This window comes from Hypomesus transpacificus, chromosome 20 (genome assembly GCF_021917145.1).
Source record: "Hypomesus transpacificus isolate Combined female chromosome 20, fHypTra1, whole genome shotgun sequence".
In the NCBI taxonomy this organism is placed as follows: Eukaryota; Metazoa; Chordata; class Actinopteri; order Osmeriformes; family Osmeridae; genus Hypomesus; species Hypomesus transpacificus.
In genome coordinates this window covers 1,397,945-1,416,355 of record NC_061079.1, presented here as the reverse complement: position 1 = coordinate 1,416,355, position 18,411 = coordinate 1,397,945, and the positions used below count along the sequence as shown (strand labels likewise).

The 18,411-nt window shown below is 43.8% G+C and overlaps 1 protein-coding gene across 3 annotated transcripts in view; it reads right to left on the bottom strand.

Moving 5' to 3' along the window:
• ntm (neurotrimin) overlaps positions 1 to 18,411 on the bottom strand; it is a 180,424-nt gene that overhangs the window by 53,603 nt on the left and 108,410 nt on the right. Inside the window, exon 2 of one of the 3 annotated variants that reach the window (XM_047043335.1) lies at positions 2,668 to 2,758. In XM_047043335.1, coding sequence (XP_046899291.1) covers positions 2,668 to 2,758 — 91 coding nt within the window. Of the gene's footprint in view, positions 1 to 2,667; positions 3,029 to 18,411 lie in introns of those variants that run through there. The other 2 variants (XM_047043334.1, XM_047043336.1) reach the window with 2 other exon arrangements.

Below are 18,411 nucleotides of genomic sequence, written 5' to 3'. Positions count from 1 at the left end.
AAACATGTGAGGGTTAGTACAGTTGGAAATCCCACGTCATTATTTATGTTCAGCCTTCCACAAAACTAACCCGACTGACCATTCAAAGGAAATAATAATCCGAAACGACTCTTCCAAGGACAAACGTTTTCATAAGCCACTCATTTCTCTAGTCTCAAATCTCCTGCCTGACTGTACCAAACCCCCAAAAAATACAAAGAAATAGTGTAGATTTGATCTCAACTAAGAAAAAATGATATAACAATATTCGAGATGTCACATCCAGTGAAGAAAACATACAGTAGCTTTCTCAGAGCAAAACAGCTCCTGTTTTCACCAACTCTTGTCATATGCTGTCAGGTCCAGGGGCCGATTTCCTGCATTGCTATTTTATAATGAAAGGAAAAAAATGACAATCGTATCACTTTGCAGCAACAGGGCGAATGCAATAGACAATCACCTTCATGGTGGTGGAAACAAATAGTGTCATATTTCCCCAAACCATGACAGTGTTGGGAAGTATCTGAGAGGAGAAGGGTGGTGTACAACCATGCCCCTTCTACCACATTGTTATGATCATGAAATGGATCAGGTCATGAGCTTCCCCTCGTGTAGATCAGTGGTGAAGCCTCAACAACCAGAATCCATCTTAAGTAAGAGTTATTTTTTTGTGAATCACCCCTCACACATCTCCTCTCCTCTCGCTAACCATCGAAGGAAAAACAGCAGGACTCAACTGCCATATGAAAATAGCTACTCTCAGCTTTCCTCAACTGAAGGCAACCCCACAATTAAGATTTGTTGACAGCCAGGATGAGCGGCTCTATTCTCTTGTCTCCGAACTTGGATTATAGATCTGATGATAAAACAGTCAAGTGGTTCACCGAAGCCAGCTACAGTACACTGTAGAAACACTGTGGATTGTATCTTGCTGTTCACAGGTGACAAACTTTGTATCACTTGTCCACTTACACACCTTTCGCAATTTCATCTTTCCCCTGCCAATCATGACATCCAAATCACGACTTCATTTGCATAATCCCTAATCATGCACATCTGATAGGTCGACTCACTGATACTCCATTGGTCATTCAGGAGGAAGTCTCACCGGGTAATTGACCAATAATGGCACGCATCGATTACTAATAGGTTCTGTATTATTCATGACACTCTTCCTACCAGCTGACAACATTTAGGCAAACAACTGTATGAGTGGGGAAGAATCTTCATCACCGAGAGAGAAAAGAATCTCCAAAGTCGAATCACAACAACGTAAGAGACACATTGCAAGGTTTTCAAAAGCCCAGCTCTGAAACAGGGACATAATGTACAATACTGTCGGCAGGCTGCCACAATTGTTGTCACAATTGCATGTCTCTTCCTTCTTGAAATAGAATTCTAGCCTCTTGACTCTCAAGAACACACAGCTGGGTTCACAGATGCCTCTTATACAACCACATATAATATTCAACACTTTTGCCCAAGTATTACCTTAATAATGAATGAACAGGGTTCTGATTGCAGCATTTCGAATAAGGTCAATGTATTGAACAGTTATGATTCATTTGATTGAAGTGACATATTAGTCCATTCATACGAGCACCGTGTACATGGAGAATGTACTAAATGTTTAAACATGAGTGAATGACAGTACAGTGGAGTGACACTACTTTTGATCAGGAGTGCAAAGTAGGCCAGCCACATGGACAGGATACTGAGAGATAAAATACTTTGATTTGAAACTCAAAATCTGAAACTCTGAAGACAATATATACTCTTGGTCATGTCCGAGAATCAGTAATCCAATAATATTTTATTTTTATTAAAAAAAAAGATAAAATAGACATAAAACTAAAAATGACTACAATGATCTTCAAGGCAAAATACTTCACAATTCCTAATTCTGCAATACAGATACTAATTACCATTAGATTACTGCTTGCCATTCAATAGGGCCTTTCTGAAAGGTCATTCTGAAGGCATAAAAGCCACTGTAATCAATTCAACAGAGGATCTTGAGTTTAATTGAGGTTGCTCAAAAAGCAGGTGGCATCCTTATTTTTTGGCTGGAGAATTTTTTTTAGGCCATGTTGTCCTGTCCGTAGGGGTCATCACTAAAACCAGGTCAGGATTGAACAGCTATGCAAGAAATAAATCGAAAGTATTTGCGTGTGGTATCGGTGCTACCAATTTAAACATACCGTTTTAAAGTACCGTTATCCATTCCTCTATGCTGTTCCACTGACATACCTAAGATTGTTTCTGAACGACCGCTACAGTATTTCTTATCTCTTTTTACCTCTCCTGAAGACTAAAACATTTACATCCTCACTGCTTGTGTTGAGATTCACTGCCGTCATATGGGAACTTTCCTGTCCCTGAAGATTTGGACCGTGACCACCTTAGTTCAGCGCTGTTACACAACAATGATCATCAGGAGTTCCTTGTTAACAACTGTCAAGGGTTATTGCCTCAGAATGAAGTGTCTTCAAGGCTAATCCCCTGGAATCCACCTCAATGACACATGCACATGACGGTGAAAACCACCACTCGAGTCGATTTATTTTACCCTACATTAAACACGCTTTGGTTTGCGACTTTCAATTAGTAAAGCAAACTATAGTTTCATGGATTACTTTTCAAACGCTTGTAACCGAGAGAGAGAAAATGAGTAGGTATAACACTTACGTGAGGAAGACTGTCTCGCCTTGTCTGACGGTTATATTTTCCATCACTTTGTTATCGGATTGGGAATCTCCTTGACTACGGACAGGTAGACCTGCAGGTAGAAGAAACAGAAGCCTAAACGTCAGAACTACTAGGCACTTCCAAGACACGGTCAAATATCCACAAACACCCATCTTCGTTGTAAAATCCCAGTGTCGACACACAACGCGTCCTTTTTTTCAAAGCAAGCGCAAAGAGTGAACGGTCCGGTGGAGTGCGTGCGCGGTGTATAGTTAATTCAGTTCATCTGTTAATCCAAATCTTCTTTCCCAGGTGCAGTTTTGCAAGCAAAGACCCTGCGCAGTTCTATGCTCACAGAATGGAGCTGTTTACTGTTCCTCCTCGAGAGGTCCAGCAGCTGCCTGTGAGCACGCACTCTCTCCCGTTCACTGAAAATGAACGGGCATCAGTTGCCGTTTTGGACACTGTAAAGAGCAAGTCTAATTCTGACCTTGCAAAACTTTCACCCAGATAAATCTATTTCTGATCGTGTCGTATAAAAACAACAACAACTGCGCAATGATTTTGTCTGAATAAGAAGCTGAGTTTCTAATGATTGGGTCAATGCATATCACGATCGGTGAGCATTACGGTGTTGCACCTTCCTAGGTAAGAGAGCCTATGGGAATTTGAAGTACACAGTGTATGCTACTGGGGGGGAACTGTTTCAGCTGCAGATCCATTTTTCATTCTAAAACAAAAACCGAATCCAAGGTTCATAGATTCCAAATTGCCCACATAACTACGCGCACGGCACTGCCATTTGAGGTTATTTATTTTTTAGAACCCCTGACATAACTCAAATCCGGCAGTGGGATGGTGTGGGGGGGATATGGAGAAAAAAAATAGAAAAAAGGTTGCCATGGCAGCAGCGACGAATAGCTGTACAGATGTTACAGGGGCACGAGGAATGATACTTGTTAATTAAGAATTATTTGCTGGTGGCAATAATGGACTCATTTTTGTAAACATAGGAAAAGCACATTCAGACCAGTTGTTTGGTTGGATTAACCGACGGGATGACGTTGTGGGTAAACAGTATCTATAAACTACCAGAAGTTTATCCCCAAGAATAATGCTTTGTATTCGCTGTGGTTTATCATTACCGTAAGTGCCCTTGGTCAATATATTGGCGGGAGTGTGTTTATGTCCAATCAGTATGTGTGAGAGAGAGTTCCCCCAGCCATGCTGGTGTCAGTGAAGAAGTACACTGTATATTGTACACAGAATTGCCACAACAATTCAGCATATTAAAGGACTCACCACAAACAAACCAGGACAACCACCTATTTCTTTCTTAATTGACTTTAATCACCACCACCTGTGTCCATCAGTCACAAAGGCAAAACAGCCAATTAAGAGGTAAGACTAGTTTGGTGACAAATCAGCTACTTATGAATGTAACGGGCAATTAGGACAGACTAGGCATCATGTGTTGAATGGAGATGTGCAAACAAACAAATGCCAAAATGAAATGGATTTATTTTCTCACTATTCCTAAAAATACATGTCTGCATGAAGATCTTGTCATCACAAAGAAACAAGCTGGAATTTTTTTTACAGACATGAAGAGCACACTTTAGTTGTTTTAAGTGAATAATGTTTCATTTAGCTTCAAGAAGACTCCTGTAACAAGATGATGCATATTGAAATAGCCATTATAAGTGATGTCAAAAATACAGCAATACGTTTGGAACTTCAAAGACACTCAGAATCACTAACATTATAGAAGTTGACTACGGTTGATAATTACCCATCCCATTCATCCGGAACAAAAGCAAGAAATTAGTCACAGGTAATAGAATATTTTATACACTTTTCTGATATAACCAAGCCAACATCAAAAGGTTCAAGATTGTGCAGCTTGGCATGTCAAGCTCTTGTTTCAACACTCCTCAATGTTTTGTAAATATCCAAACTGCAGTTAGGATTCTCTCCCTTCTTTTGTTTCTACACAGCACGGTTTTAAATATTTAATCTCCAAGAGATTATAATCCAAGCGGCAATAGCAATCTCGCACTGGGGATGTCAGGGACTGTCGGTTTTTACTCAGAGTTGGAACACCCAAAGTCTAAGTCTGCTGTATGCTTTAGCATTTCCTTTAATAAGGCATTAGAAAACATAATGAACTAAGGATGCAAAAAGCCAAGTACTTCTTAAAGAAAAGTTGTATGTTAACAAAGTATTAAAAAAGTATTTTCCAAAGATGAAATGCTGCTGAAATAGCTTAGAGCCTTCCCCTCGTTATGTTTAGTCTCCTTTTATAATTCCTGCTGAAGAAACAACTGAAAGCTGTTCTAGAAAAGATGATTTCCAATTGCACATTTTTTTTTTAATATTTGGCCCTTCAAAGACTGCAGGGTAAATAAAAGAAAAAAACTGCTTTATGATGTAATTACCGACGGTTAACACCAGATGTGGATGAAATGAGGCATGTTCAGCCAGGGGTCAAAGGAGCACGTTAGCAGGTCTGCTCTCTTACAGACGGCTCAGAGATCCTGATGGTCTGCCTCCATGTTTTAATGTGTGTTTGTCCACAAGGGAATTATGGGTAATGAGATCTTGGTTGAGATACGCCTTTGAAACACCAGGACACAGTGGCTCCAGGGTTGGTGCTAAGGGAATCCTTATTTTTATGGTTATTTTTTTATAGATACTGTCCCAGGGCATTTAACCAAACTAGGCAAGTTAGGACACGGACTAATCTGATACGATCACACTGAATAAAGTGACGTATAATTGTTTTATTAATAGTTCTCAATTTAGCAGAAGCAGGCGATAACATAATTTAATCCTACTTTGTTATGGAAGACCAATATTACATATATATATAGCTAGGGAAACTGAACACACAACTCCAAACATATAGCTTATCCTCAGATATCATAAAATGTTTCCACGCTGTTCCAACACAGAGGCGCACACAAGTGAACACATACTGTCGGCACGGAAACGCAAACGATGTCATGAGCAAGAAACCTCGAGGCAAACCTCCAACACAAGCTCAAGAACCCAGACCGAAGCCTCAAGATGCATGTGGATCTTCTGAGGACCTTTTTAGTTTTTCGTGTTAATTGTTGGTGAACCAGAAGAGAGGTCTGGCAGACTGTTTAAACTCCTGGAGGAAAACAATAGTTAGGTCTGAACTCTGAGAAGGACAGGGAGAGGCGTAAGAGGGAGGATAGTGTGTGTGGTTGACAGGAGGCTTTCACTGGAATGCACTGGTGCAGACAGCAAACCCCGCCACGTACAGAAAACATCCTACAATATTCTAAAATAGGCCCTCATTGTTGGTATACACAGGTAAACACACACAAACTCACATACAAACTGATATCATACACACACACACACTCAAACACTCAGTAAACCACACACAAACACACACGTTCACAAGGAATACATTCTCAAGCATCTAACTCTCCTGAACCAACAGATTCCAGCAGTCAACCAGACACTGGCCTTTAGCATGCAGGGCTCGGGGAGAGAAGAAGTGACCATTACACTCTAATCAAATGCTAAACACAGACCAAACTACTTCTCATCACTCGTCAGTAATGGCCCACTGAAAAGGCCGTTTAAGTGCACTTTGCAGTGACACATCCACATCGAACACTTTGAGGAAAAGAGCCGTGCAAAAAGGAAGAAACGCCCCCCCCCCCCCCCCCCCCCCCACAGGAAGTTACGTTTCCCATACTACTTATTTTCTCCTTAACCTGACCGAGGGGAAGAGGAGGCGAGGCAAAGCGATGCCCTGTGTAGACTCTACACTGTAGAGTGACTCAGACTGCAGAAGCATGTTCTAGTAAGGAGGAGGATGAAGGATCCGTTAAACGTCTGGATGTCTTGGCTGCAGATGATCACAACACGGTCTTCCTCTCAGCATCTGTAATGTGGGTAAACAGCCTAATACAGCTGGGGGCTAATGGAAGGAGATCATATTCATGAGAATTATGAGAAAACTGTGAGGGGGACAGAGGTGTCTGTGTGCGGGAGGCGTGTGAGTGTGTTTGTGTGTGTGTTGTAGAGTAGGGGAGGTGTGTGTGTGTGTGTGTGTGTGTGTGGTGGGGGCAGGAGGGTGTGTGTGCGGGAGGCGTGTGTGTGTGTGTGGTGGGGGCAGGAGGGTGTGTGTGGTGGGGGCAGGAGGGTGTGCGTGGTGGGTGCAGGAGGGTGTGTGTGTGATTGTTGTTGGGGGTAATCTTTCCAATGGCAAACACCACCCAGTGAACAGGCCCCCCTGCAGTGCATCCCTCGACAGCGTGCACTTTAATAAACACATTCTGCTGTTCTAAGGGCTTCTGCAGTAAATCATTGTGAAAGTGTCATTTTGAGACGGGGGGATTCAAGCGACCATTCGTTATATGGTTCCTTTCTGTTCATTGATAAACTGTTTGGGGATTAAAACATTTTCAAACAGAGGGGAAGTGATGCTCGCTATCAATCGTGACTCAACATTGTAAACCACTTCTGATGCATTAACAAAACTGTTATTTGCTGATTTCAATGCTATGCCTCTGACAGGTTCAACATGTTATTTATTTATCTGTGCAGCCTCCCTACCAATATCTATGACTCTGCTCTCATGAATCAAAAACGACTATAATCTTATATAATTGGTTCAGCGACAATAAATGTGTTTTTACAATTGAAAAAAATGTAAAAGGAGTGACCAATCCCACAACATCCTGGTTTAGTGTAAAATGAGTCACTTCCAGTCCTAGCCTGTCTGACTCTAACCTCTTTCTTTTCTTAAAATCCTTCTCATTCTGATTCTAACATATTGCAACGGATAGGTCAAGTTTTCCTGTAGAAGTTAATAACAAATCTCCATATATAGCCAGCTTTATGTGTACAACATATACAACTTGTGTGTGGAGGAGTGCACAGTGTTTCCACATGTAATCTCTCAACTTTGATGAGTCAATCCCTCTTTAATGTGCTTTTGATTGAAAACCGCAACATCCCTCCCTAGCTTGTTCCTTGAATGGAGTCTTCCCCTAGTTTGGTTGTTGTGAGCCGGTCAAATGAGCTCTCCAAAGACAGCCTGTAAGGAAGCGCAGGAGAGAACTGGTCTAGGATGACTGGGGGATTTCAGACAACTTTGGTGTTCAGCTCTGGAAAACAGGATCCAAGGTCAGTTTGAAAGAACCAGATACGACGTCTGCTTTTGTCATTGTGCTGATGAGAATTAATTCATATGCTACCAGGTGTGAACCCCCACATAAACGGTACTGCTAAATACTGTTTCCAAAAATATCAAACGTTGATTTGGACTTGGATCTGTGAAGTGAACATATTGAGTTTTTCAGAGTTGGCATTCCACCATGCACACAGACTGTTTGCTGACACAATGCTGTTTTTCCATCCATACAGTTATGTGATGGTAGACTGACTAAATTGACTCTAAATTGCGTTTAGAGGACGTTTTAGTGGAAAACGCAACAACCTACCACTTGTGCTCTCTACCTAATCACCATGGAGACCCTACACAGTAGTATGGTGGGAAGAGCAGTAATGAGCTCCTCCTTTGAGCTCCAAACATCCACTTAAATAGACATGTCATGTAAAAAATATGCTTTAAGACAAATTAAAAACCAAACACATTTCAGTGTTTCTCCCACGCCCAACCACTTCCAGAAAATATTTAGTTTCATTCACCTCTTCCACTGAGACAAAGGCCTTCTTAATTGCTTTTCACTATCTCCGATGGCATTATAGCGACAAAATCATCGAAACCGAGAGATTGTGGGTTTTGCCTGTTATGAGATTGCACCACAGGAAGGAGAGAGAACGCGAGCGGCAAATGCTTGATCTCCCCCAATCTACTCTGAACACCACGACATATCGTACCACACATTACCAATTACGGTTTCCTTTTCCGCAATTGTCAAAACACTCTTGGTAAGGAGGCAGAAAGTAGGAACCACGCCAGGCTAGGGAAAAAAAACACTCAAGACATCTTGTTATTTCTTTCTTTATCTATTCCAGAGAAACATGTTCAGAGGTGCCTGTAGTATGAATTGCAAACACATGCGAGACTAGCACAGGATCAGGCAGACTAGCACAGGAACAGGCAGACTAGCACAGGATCAGGCAGACTAGCACAGGAACAGGCAGACTAGCACAGGAACAGGCAGACTAGCACAGGATCAGGCAGACTAGCACAGGAACAGGCAGACTAGCACAGGAACAGGCAGACTAGCACAGGAACAGGCAGACTAGCACAGGAACAGGCAGACTAGCACAGGAACAGGCAGACTAGCACAGGATCAGGCAGGCTAGCACAGGATCAGGCAGACTAGCACAGGAACAGGCAGACTAGCACAGGATCAGGCAGACTAGCACAGGATCAGGCAGACTAGCACAGGAACAGGCAGACTAGCACAGGAACAGGCAGACTAGCACAGGATCAGGCAGACTAGCACAGGAACTGGCAGAGCCCTGCACTGGAAAACAGACAGCCGCCCAACGCCCGCTTTTCAGGTCGCCTCCCCGTCTTCAAATGCACAAATAAGCACAGTGAAGGGGGGCCATGAACTGAGAAAACATTCTAGTAATTCATTTATTCTTCTTTTTTTCTCCCACTGAAGAAAATATGGATAAGAACTCCATTAAAACATTCAGGGATAATGTTTATTTTCATTTTTTTGTGGTTGACAAAGTGGCTCATGAGAGACAGGTGGGATTTACTCCCGGGTCTGACACGGAAACACGACGGAGGCTCGCGTTGGAACGCACGGGGCCTCACCATCACAGAGCCGTCCTGTGTGGGGATAGAAATACAGGAAAAGGGCTGTAAAACCGATCATCCGTGGGGTGAATAATTTGGCTTTAGGAAATCCACACACAACCCCCTTTGATTTACCTGTCTTACTAGCCCCCCCCCCCCCCCCCCCACACACACACACACGCACACAAACACACTCTAGTCTTAATACCCTCTTTCTCTCCATCTCTTCACCTCTCTCTCTCTTCATTCGCAGAGGACGAACGAGGGAGAGATGGTGATATTTGTCTGGTGAAATTCGTCTCTTTTCATCTCCTACTTAAATCCACGAGTTGGTTCTTTTGTTGGCTTTTGATCTACCGGGTCGGTGGCTAAAGGATGATTCCATTTCGGGGGCAAATACAATATAATCTTCCATATTGAGCTGTAATTGGCAAAGCAGAATGGGGAATCAGGAAATCTTCATATGAGTATCTAAGACCACTGTGTCATGTGAGTCTCCAAGCAATAACACACAGTGGTCACACACACCTGCCCTGTCTACAGGCATCTTCCCTGGATTTATTTCACCTTGGGAATTCGAAGGAAACCAATAACAGGGAACGTATTGCATTACCTTCCCAGATCTCCCTGTTCCACTGTTCCACTCCTTCATTCATCATTATTTCAAAATCAAATTACAAGTTCGGGATCCTAGCGCACCTTTCATAAGGCAATGCAGATTGTAAGCCCTGATTTATAATGAGAGTCTCACAGGGCAAACACGGGGTGTGCATTTGCAGCATGTGTGATGTTACTGTAGAGAGGTGTAGTGTACTCTAGAGAGCTGTACTGTACCCTAGGAAGCTGTACTGTACTGTACTCTAGTCAGCTGTACTGTACTGTACTCCAGAGAGCTGTACTATACTGTACTGAAGACAGGTCTACTGTACAGTGTTGTTTATTTCCTGGCAGAGACTGCAAAGAACAAAACTCGACACCGCAATGCCTCCTATCCCCTACTGTATCCTCATCCTGCAGTGCAGGTTTCCGGCACATTCTATAATACCGGGGAGAAAAAAAAAATATGTTGAAGGAACATCAATCATTTCAAAATGAAGTTGTACACCGTTGATCGGCCACAAAGCTACAAGAGAGCACGAAAAAAGTACCTGGAAACTACGTTTATCTTTCTGCCATGTCATTAAATATGAACCTACAGTGGGAGATTTGTTCATGAGCGGAATGCAGCCGAGAGTGAACTGTGTGTCTGTTAAAAAACGATCTATACTTCAATTTCCCTTGCATTCATCACAATTTCTTACAAGCTTTTGTTAAAACAACATTCTCCAAATTTGCTCCTCCTGTACTTCCCTTATTGACTTCTCCTTTCTTTACTTGTACCACATAATAAGCTGCACATTCAAGTGCTGCATTGGTTGAAAAAGGGAAACTTCTTTAGCTATAATCCATCTATATTATTAAGAGCCAGTTGCCATAACTCCATAAAGTCCTTCTCAGAAGAAGCGCAAGAAACTTGCCATAGAGAACCTTTGAAAGAATAATACGTTGAGAAACACACACAATGTACAGCATGCTGCAGGTAATCTTTACATGCCTACTCTCTAAAGTATGCACTTTTAATAAAAAGGCTTTACTCTTTTATATATAACAGGTTTGAGGAGTGGTAATAAAAAGGCTTTACTCTTTTATATATAACAGGTTTGAGGAGTGGTAAACTGATAAACTGGTAAATGTTATTTCCCCAGTAGCAGTCAATACAAGTAAAACTATTTTTTGAAGAAGGTGTGTGTGTGTGTGTGTGTGTCTGGACCATTGGCATATCCAACAGACACCCCGGCAACACTGAAGGGCTATTACACTTAACCTTGAATCAGATTTGGAAGAATTAAGTGACATTGTAGTTGTTGCACTGACTGGAAGGTGGAATTTAAAGCCTCTAAAAACATATTTGCCGATTGGCAACTGATGGTGAAAAGGAACTGGTTCTGTCAATGGGAGATTCTCAAGGCAGAATTTAGAGGAAGAAAAAAAAACATTGTTCATCGGCACAAAAAAGCTACTTTACAAACATCACATTTGGTTCTGTCAGTTTGGATTGATAGATAGGTTTACTTAGACCCAGTGGTATCAGTTGAATATTTATTGGACCAATATCCTTTCTCTTTAGCCTCGCAAACGTATCTTAAATGACTGTAATAGAATCATGACCTACTTTCCTACTGAGTTTTAACTGTGGCTGCAAACACACTTCTACATTCAATTGACACCATCCACTGAAGACTCGCTTCACTGCGCTTCACTGCTTTAGTCTGTTATATTTCGTCTCACTCCTTTTTCAAATGTACAACTTGAACAGAGGAATTATAATTGAAAAGGAAACAATATAAATACAGACACACTCCCTCAAGCTGTATCATTTCCTTAACCTTCCTTGCAGATGCTAATCTTGGAATTGAAGCTACCGTATAAGGGTTTCTATTTGAAACTTGTGTACAACGTTTAAGATGCTTAAAAGCATTTTAATTACCTTGGAAAATCAATATGTGTCTGTTTATTATATGTTTCTGCCATAAAGTAAATATACCTGTCCCCAGCAGGAGGAAGAACATACAGAAATGTTAACTAATCACCCACAACAAAACCAGTTTCTGTTTTAAATTATCAACCCAAAATATTTGCTTCTTTTTGCAAATATTTTGGACTCATGGTGGTCAAAGAGGTCAAAGTTGTACACCAACAATCCCTGTGTTTTGAGCTAACCTTCCCCCCCCACTTCGACATGCGCCAACACACACCATTGCAACACAGTCACTGGAGAACTCCATACAGTGGTGTGCTGTCTCTGACCTCCTGTCTGAAGTGAGGCCAACATTCAGCCAGGGGTGGAGCACAGCCCGACACCCTCGGCAGATGGGACCAATCCTTACTGCACAGAGCACAAGCTGGCCGCGGCTGATTCTGTCCCGGCCTCGGGGCCAGGCCTTAGGGTCGGCTTGGGCTCACACAGGGCCACTCCTCGGCTGCGGCCAATCCGTCCTTGGTGGATTCGGCAGTGGCCAACGCCAAGGAGCGAGGCTTGAGATGCTGCGTTCAGCTCAGGCTGAACAATCAGGTGGGAGGTTTTGTTTGTTTGGACGGAGGAGGATGGAGGGGGGAGATAGAGGAGAGGAGGAGGAGAGGGGAGGAGGATGGAGGGGGGAGATAGAGGAGAGGAGGAAAGGGGAGGAGGATGGAGGGGGGAGAAGGAGTAGAGGAGGAGAGGAGGGGATGGGGAGGAAGGGAGGGAGGGAGGAGGATGGAGGAGATAGAGGAGAGGAGGATGGAAAGGGGCGAAGCTTTGAGATAAATTGGGATTAAACAATGCGATTACAGTTGCTGAGTGTGCCTTACATGTGTGTACATGCAGTGTGTACATCTTCCTCCTCCATTGCCTTCAATGTGAAATGTTTAGAAATCTGCCTTTTTGTCATTTCCACAATAACTATTTTACAGTTAACCACGACCCACAGTCAGTCTACTGAATAGTGAAGTCTGAATAGTTTCTGTGGCTTCGATTCCGAAGCCTTTTCAGACAGGCTATTATTCAGCGCAGTGTACAATGTGCTCAAACCCACTCCTTATGCAGCCAACATACACATCATTACAAAAGGTTATGTTGACCTGATTATGCTGGATGGTTTCAGCCATATGTGCAACGATAACTACAGCCATTCTCTGATAAACGTAATGACAAACGGACAGCTTGACAAACGCTAATAGGAGTCCGTTGAAGGGTACTGGACAAACAGAACACCGCAATAATACTTAACGTCTTTCAATGATCTCTCTCCACAGCTTAACACAAGACAGCTCACAAACTGTTTTCAATGACACAATAAAAAATCACAGCAGATTTAGAATAATCCCTGAAATACCGTGACACAACAGCCGACAACGCACGCAGATAAGTGCACGTTGTTGCTAATCGAAATGCTCCACACGCTAACGGGGATTGGCGGAAACAAGCTTGTTCCGTCACCTGTGGACCACGGAGGAGGCATGGCGAGTCGTGAGACCTGTAGGCCGCTGTGGGGTAGGACAGGCATCCAGGAGTGATGGTCATGCAGCAGGGGGAGGACGCACACAGCAGAGATATCAGACAAGCTGTCCTCTCCTCTAATAATGCACGGACTTCAGCCCCGGCAGAACCGGAGCGGACACTGACGCCGGACACTGAACCGATCATTTCAGGCTTGGGGAAACAGAAGACCCTACTCAACAAGGGGACAGCAAGCGACTGCCGGAACCTGATTGCATCTTGTCACAACACCATTGTTTTTTTGTTTTGTTTTGTTTTGACTGGAAATAAGAGAGAGAGAGAGGGGAAGACGGCCTGTTCTTGCTGCCCTCGCTTTCTCGGTCTGCTAAACATGAGTCCTCATCACCTTGACCTGTTTTTCCCATGTGTTTTGGGGTGCACTTCCGGGGTGGATGGTGAGCAACGAGGGGAGGATGTAGGCTGGGTGATGTTCAATTAAAAGAAACACAGAGTCAGCAGTTTTTTCCTGAGTAGTAAATCCCTAACAACAAAGTCAGGCCAAGGTGAGGAGCAGCTCACTTAAACTCGTAGATCAGAGTCAAGGCTGTACTGATCAGATCACAGATCCCCTCCTCCCCCCTCCTCCTCCCCCCTCTTCCTCCTCCCCCCTCCTCCCCCCTCCCCTTCCCCCGTCCTCCCCCCTCCCCCCTCCTCCCCTCTCCCCCCTCCTTCCCCCCCTCCCCCCCTCCCCCACCCCATCCTCCTCCCCCAACTCCCCCCTTTCTCATCCAGACATCATTCTAAGCTGTTACCTGACACACTTTCGATAAACAGCTTCTAGAATCACAGAAAAACCAACTGATAACTGAAAAGAAATCGATCCGTGCTCCTGCATGAAGCTCCTCTTGCCTGCCCCCCCCCCACCCCCTCTTAGCCCCAAACCTTTACTTTCTACGGAAAAAAAACATCAGTTAATTTTCTGAAAGGGACATAAATATAAGTACCTCTCTCTCTCTCTCGGTCTCGCTCTAATGGTCCGAACAGTAGATCAGGTGCTTTGAAGTGATCAAAGGGAGCGATGTCGTGTGTGCGAGCGAGCGAGGGGGGTCGTGATGAAGGCCGGGCCCAAGGCTGACTGAGGACACAGGGGCTGGGGTGAAACCGGTCCTCTGGAAGGGGCTTGGCAGAGCGTTTCAGCCCCACATACACCTCCATACCATGGCCAGTGTCACAGTAATTTAATTGGATATTCATCCCCCGCCCCCTCCCCACCACCACCCTCCCTGCGTTTCCTAGTGTCCATTTCCTGTCACTCTAACAGGCAGAGGTGCGAGCCCTCTCCACTGCTTCGAGCCACAGCCCATTAAATGAAACATGAAACTTTGTCTCGCTCTCCGGGTAATCAGCCAAGCAGCCAAGAGCAGCAGAGAACGAAGGTGACTTATTTGAGTTGACACAGATTTAATTTTGGTAGTCTTGAGTGAATTTGCTGGTTTTCCATGTTAACAACACCATCCCTGGATACTGTAACCACACTATATTACTGCACGCATAGAGGGTCTTTGTCAATTAAACTACCATCTCATAATAAAAATAATCAGCGTTTTACTCCATGTGATGCTAAGATTTGTGGGGTGGATTGTCCAACTAGCATGAGCGTATGCCTATGGCACGGCTTGTTCATTAGTGTACTGTACCACGAACCAATGCTTATTGAGAACAACAATAACTGGATCCAGAGAGCTAGGTAATGATGCATGTCTGTGCTCCATCAATGTCCATGTTTATAATGTCCATGTTTATAATGTCCATGTTTATAATGTCCATGTTTATAATGTCCATGTTTATAATGTCCATGTTTTTTTATGTCCATGATTTATATTGTCCATATTTAGCTCTAAATCTAAAAAGTCCTCTTGAACATAAAACATACCTTGTAAAGGATGAGTGCTTTTGAATAAGGCTCTAAATACAGGTAGTAGCTTTGTTGTGGTTTTTCAAAAACAACTTATCAGAGCAGCACTGACAGATGACCCACTGGCCTCCGGAACATTTACAGTTCACCCAGAAATCTCCAGACAAGAAACCAGCACTGGCAACCGCCGAATTCACCAAACAACCTCGGCTGAACGTTGACAATATTGATGGGTATACAACACCCAACAGCGAGGAATAATCAGTTGCTACATTCAACCTATGGTTGGCATGGAAGCCTGTGACCTACAGCGTGATTAAAGCCCACACACACGCACACACAATGGTTTATTCATATCAGCCCAAGGGTTTATGACTCACTCCTGCCCTCTTGCATGGTTGTTATGATCCACTGCCAGCCAGATCAATCTACAGCACAGAACCAGTGAGAGCGCGGTTAGCTCACAATCATGTTCTACTGATTTATGTCATGAGACAACAAGAGTAACCCCAGGTTATCCGGGAGAGATTGTGTTTGCCCTGTGACTGGTGCTACTGGAAATAAGAGAATAATGAACAGCACATATATAATTTTGTTATCGTTAATTTCGATAGTGATCTGTTAAGGCCAAATACCCATTCCACAAATCCATACCATGACCGCACCCATCTTTTTCCGACACGCGCGAGGGTGCACCTCCACACACACACACACGATGCATATCAAGGCCGGAGGTCAGCCCCTCCTTATGGTTCTAACGACAGTGACATGGAAGGGGCTTCTTTATTCATGGTGTGTCAGCAGTGGGCGAACGAGGAGACGCAGGGAGAGAGGGGCCCCCAGGAGCCCCCCCCCTCCTGTCAGGGAGGAGCAGAGGGCCATCTAGATAAATAAGCAGCATTAACGGGTGAAGACGAGGGGAGAAGAGGAGGGAAGAGAGTGGGAGAGACTGAGAGGACGAGGGTGCAGAGGAGAGAGAGGAGGGGAGGGGAGGGGAGAAGAGAGAGGAGACGAGAGGAGAGGAGGGGAGGGGAGAGGAGAGAGGAAGGGAAAGGAGACGAGAGGAGAGGAGGGGAGGGGAGAGGAAGGGAGCGGAGAGGATAGGAGAAGAGAGAGGAAGGGAGAGGAGAGGGGAGGGGCGAAGAGAGAGGAAGGGAGAGAAGGGGAGGGGAGAGGAGGGGCTTGAAGGGCAGTCTCCACAAACAACTTTTCAGAAGAAAAATGTGTCTGGTGATATTCTGCCCCCTTTATTTTTTAAATGGAATCACGTGGAAGAGCAAATTGACAGAGAGAGAGAAGGAGACAGACACGGAGACAGAGCGAGACAGAGACAGAGCGAGACAGACAGACAGACAGACAGACACAGAGAGAGAGAGAGAGAGAGAGAGAGAGAGACAGAGACAGAGACAGAGACAGAGACAGAGACAGAGACAGAGACAGAGACAGAGACGAGATACGACACCATAATAGTGATTGATTTAATGGTAATGAATCTAAACAGCTTTAATAGATGTCATTACGTTTTAGTTTTTTGCTGCAAGATTTAAGTCATGTCTTCAACCAGATAAGTAAAAGCTTAATATCGTATAATTGAATGATTATTCAACAACAGGATGCAGTAAACTAACTGGGCCTGAGCCATAACAGAGCATCGCTGTTCATCTCCAAAACCATCAAAAGGGATGTTGGACAGACAAATCACATGTAAGACAATACATACCCTTCTTTTATACCATTGCTTCCTTTCAAATTAGATTTTTCTACCTTCCATATTCAATTACATACTGCATGAATCAATATAAATAATGATAAGGCATTTTTTCCATCTGCTTGGCATGCAATTACAGGCCCAGTGGCTGAGTGAAGGCAGCCACGACTTTACAACAGGAAGTGCCTTCCACCACATCCTGTTGTGAAGTCGATGGCCCTTACACGGACAAAACAAGTGTCTCGAAAAAGAATCCCCCCCCCCCAAAAAAACACATCTTCCTTCATTGAAATTTATGTACGTATTCAACTACAGAGCTGCAGAGTCTGACAGTATGGCCTCTGACGGCTGAAAAATAGGAACTCTTAAGTTTCCCTCTGCCCTCGTCGCCAAAACGGCAAATGGGTCAATAACCCATCATTACAGCGCTTCACAGTCTGCTGCCTGCAAATTGACTGCCTGAAGGTCCATTTGAGGGATTAAGGGAAAAAAAGGGTAATGCCATTGCCCAAGACGAGACAACATTGCTCATCTTCTCCACCCTCTTAAACACTCGGGGCTCGCTCCGAGGGGTTGGGGTATCGCACCGCGGGACGGAGAGACCGGGAGATCGGGAGAGGACGTAATCCTGTCACAAAGGGGCATTGTGAGGAAGTCAGCGAATCGGACATTTGCTTCAATCAATTTCCAGAGAAGGATTGGGCTTCAGATAGAAGCGAGACCTTCTGCATGGAAATACCACAAGTTACACCAGGGCTCAAACAGTCTCCTATGAACCAGCTGTTTTGATTGGCTGGTTTCATCTTGACCAGAGAAGGTAGTCTGTCTCTGTCTCGATGGCGCCATGTACAGTCAGGGGTTAACATGAGTGAATCATTTGTGTATTAAAGAGAAAACCCTTGCTAAGGTGTTATACTGTATTTCAGACTGTACCACATACAATATGCATTTAAAAAATATATATATATCCAGAATTAAATATGTGGCATTCTTCTTAAGAACCATAAGCAGATCTGGTATTTCGGAGAACTAGCGCATTGCTGAATTTTGTCTGCCCTAACAGCAATTTACAAGGTTATTAGCGGCAGCCAGGGTTTAGATTTTTATCAGCATGCCCAGTGGGATAGTTCAGGTGCTTACCCTGTGCATAGTGTCAATCGATTTTATTTGTCTTATTGGAAACCGGATGTGAAATTGCCTTCTCTTTAATACCTTGGTGAAGTCCATTTTTGTTAGCAGACAACCATGATATTTGCTTCTCGGGCAGTTATTCCACCTCACAGTGGGCAGTTAAAGTGAGTCAGACTATCCCATTTTCCCCAGACACACATCGG